The following is a 3,420-nucleotide window of genomic DNA, read 5'->3' as shown; positions in this document are numbered from 1 at the left end:
TTTTTTTCCCTAGGGACCAGTGGGCCAGGGTAAGCTGTTGCGCATTGTCAGTGCATATCGGTTTATACCGGTGCAATTAGGCCCCCCCAGGAAACTTAATTCGAATACGTTGGTATTGTCGGTACACTCCTGTTTAGTACCGGTGGAAACATGCCAGCCAAAAGGCTTAATTCGTATGCGTAGGTAGCGCCAGTTAAAATACCAACTGAACCAATTGACTAGAGAATAAGTCCAACCAATTTGGCTAGATTGAACATTTGTCAACTAAACGGTGGCCTTCAGGTTGCTAATTGACACCAATGCAATAATACTACATTGAGAGATGAAAATATTACTTCAGTGCACCAAATAGTGTTCATATTTCTATCCTACCCCGATCACACCTAGTTTCCTAATCGCTGTTCTGCTAGTGTCTCTTTCAGAGCAAGAATCTCGACCACCCAGAAGGTCAAGCTGCACAATTTCTTAGTGCTAGAAGACAGCAGTACAAGCAGATGCTGTGGCTACGCAGCAGGCGCAGGAGATGCTCTGATGGCCACGTTTGAGCGATGAGTTGTGTTATAGCTGATTGGACCTCTGTGTGTGTCCTATTACTGTAATAAAGCAGAGTCATGCTATATAGTACTTCATAGAAAAGCTGTTGCAAACACAGATACCCTGTCATCAGGTGTTGACCCCCAGGGCCACTGGTCCCTAGGGAAAAAAACTCAGTTCGGAGATTTGAATTTAATTGAATTTGATTGATGAACTCAAATAGTATAAAGCGCCTCGCGAAGACTGAGCATACAATACGCCTGGTCGTCACTGGAAATCGACTTTAGATCATTTTCGTGTTCATTTTTCAGTTTCTTGTTTGCTCGGTGACGTCTCACCCTCACGCGGGGTCTGCTCGCGATGATAGGTTACGTCGAGGTGTTTAAGCAGATCATCTTCATTAGAGGACTGCTCGTGACTGCAGCGTTTCTTCCCTGATGCGAGCATACTGATGCCGGGCAGAGGCGCTCTTTATTCCAGTCTGGCTCTAGAACCATCTACTAGAACGGAGAAGCAATATTAGTTGATTCAGCGCCACTATGATCAACATTGCAGCAAACGTACCAGCAAACCCTGCTGCGAATAGCACGTCAGTGCACCTTGTACTGCTCCGGGTAGCTGCTAGTGACGTACCAGCGCTCGCGTGCGGCGGTTGTGGTGGCCCAGCCGCAAAAAGAATAATGAGGGCGGTATCGGCCTCCGCCATCGGCCGGTCTGATAACTTCCTGGCAAAAGTAGCACCCCCGCAAGATCGTGGAAGCGCCGGCGGCACGCCAAAAACACTTGGCTTTTATATGCATAGCTCGTGCGTAAACATGGATACATACGCGACTTACTTTCAGTATTGAAATACCAGTATAAAACCCGTGACGGTAACTATTTGGTGACAATGGAGGGTTCAGATCGTCCCGAGATCAGCGTGTATGGAGCTTTGTATAATGCCCGAACCTTTCCGTGCCACTTTCAAAAAAAGTTGCCGAAAGGTCATGCGTAAATAATGTGTACAATGTGTGTGATGCATGAGACGCCGTCATTAGCGCCACTTGATTTCACTGTGGGTGCTTGCCATGACTTGATCTCCTATTGAAAAATATCGGTTTTTACCGGCTCGTTACATTTTACTGGGGTTTTTTTTTTACAAGAAGTGGGATAAGCTACAGTTCTCACTACGAGAACAAACTGTGTTACCGTATAGCATTGTATTTTGTTTGCCCGTGTCCTTTTTCCTTTCCTATCCCAGCGAAGCCCTCGTTTTGTATTTACTGTAGGTGCGTGGCAGTGTAGTCATGGCCACGATAATAGCAAAAAAAAAAGTTACCCTGTGATGGTCCACATTGAATCCTTCTTTGTAACAGAGCGTATCCCTTGAACTCTGTCGTTGCAGTAGTGTTACTAGTAAAAAGAAGGATCAATCTCGCAAAAAAGCGGAAGTCATTAAAGTAACTTCTGTTTATCCCGCTAGCCGAAATTACTCCCACGGTTGCGAATCCGCGAAGGATCGCGCGAGATTTCGTCGAGGAAGAGGTTAAATAGCTCTCGCCCTACTCGAAACTCTTTATCTTTCTAAATGTTTTTATTAAGGCGACAGGAGAGCCCGTTTTGCCTTGCAACCGAACAAGCAATGGCGTCCATCCCCGTCATGAAGTTCGTAGCTTCATGGCCAATGTCCTGTATTTTTAAAGGCACATGATTGGCTGAGACAAATGACGTTGCGGAGTTGATTATCTGGAAGTTGTTTTAACTCGAGCCCGCAAAAGCTGTCTCTAGACTGATCAACAACGGTTTGGAACAAAGAGATTTGGACCAAACCTATGTGTACTTGCCGGATCGCTATCGGCACGACCATCTCGTTAAGTTGCGACCAGAGTCCTTATTACGTCGTTTGTTCTCGACAGCAACGGCTTTCTGAAGAGAACTAGCACTTCCCACGTATCATTACAGCTGAGTTGCTCATAGAAAGCTTGGAAAATACATGGAACTCATTTACCTCGACGTTGATCGCTTTAGGCTCGAGTATATCCATGATGCGCCTCGTATCCGAGGAGTCGACATGAGTCGCTTGCAACTGCAATTTCCACCTGGTAAATTGTCAAAGGTAATCGAATCGCAGCAAAATATCCCATGATTACAAGCGGCACTGTGTTGAACGCCTACGCTGGTGCTTATCTTCTCTAAGGTTGATCAATGACTCGCCTCATGCAAAAGTGCATTCTACGGAGTACTAGCTTTTGCCGGCAACGGGAAGTGTTCATCGAGCCAGAAAACGTAGCTCCTGTAGAGCTGGTAGAGGTCATCGTCGTTCTTGAGGCCCATTTTCCATAATTTATCGTACACGGGACGTTCGTCGAGTCCACTACCTTTCCACTTGGCGAACAGCTTTTCAGCGAAGACAGAGTCCGATATAGCATTTTTGATCCTCGTGGAGTCGAAAAGGAACTCGTCGGCCGTGGTTGGTTTGGTGTACTTGAGCGGGTGGTGGGTGTTCAGCCAGGCAAGGTATTTCAAGTACACATTGTAGAGGCTATCGTCCGTCCTGACGCCCATGGTTTGAAATTTTTTGAAGACATCGTCAGATTCATATCCGTAACTCTTCCATTTGCCGAACAAAGCATTCGTGGACTTGCCGTTCGTGAGAGCCTCATCGATCTTCGCTCTGTCAAACAGTAGTTTCGGATCACCCTTGAGCGAGTGGGAATTGAGATATGTGCGGTAACTCTGAAGCAACCATTCGGCATCTTCGTTGATCGAAATGCCCATGCTCTTCAACTTCTCCAAGACCTTGGCATCGTCGAAATCGTGGCTCTTCCATCTCTGGAACAGCGTGTTGGCGTAACCGGCGTCATTCAACGCATCATCGAGCTTCTTAATGTCGAACATGTTCTTTCC

The 3,420-nt window shown here is 46.5% G+C and overlaps 2 protein-coding genes across 2 annotated transcripts; both read right to left on the bottom strand.

Moving 5' to 3' along the window:
- Positions 1-902: 902 nt before the first annotated feature.
- On the bottom strand, positions 903-1,240 carry PPTG_22434 (hypothetical protein; the record flags this gene model as incomplete). Its single annotated transcript, XM_008903844.1, has 2 exons — positions 903-1,021; positions 1,168-1,240. The coding sequence occupies 2 exons, from the start codon at positions 1,238-1,240 to the stop codon at positions 903-905; spliced, it is 192 nt and encodes a 63-aa protein (XP_008902092.1).
- Positions 1,241-2,745: 1,505 nt separating this feature from the next.
- Positions 2,746-3,411, bottom strand: PPTG_08943 (hypothetical protein; the record flags this gene model as incomplete). The annotated part of the gene is made up of 1 exon (XM_008903691.1): positions 2,746-3,411. One exon carries the CDS (start codon positions 3,409-3,411, stop codon positions 2,746-2,748), a length of 666 nt encoding a protein of 221 aa, XP_008901939.1.
- Between the last annotated feature and the right edge of the window lie 9 nt (positions 3,412-3,420).

The sequence above is a fragment of the Phytophthora parasitica genome, assembly GCF_000247585.1.
Source record: "Phytophthora parasitica INRA-310 unplaced genomic scaffold supercont2.16, whole genome shotgun sequence".
NCBI lineage: Eukaryota > Oomycota > Peronosporomycetes > Peronosporales > Peronosporaceae > Phytophthora > Phytophthora nicotianae.
Note: the sequence above shows the minus strand (reverse complement) of the source record. Positions and strands in the feature narration are given on the sequence as shown.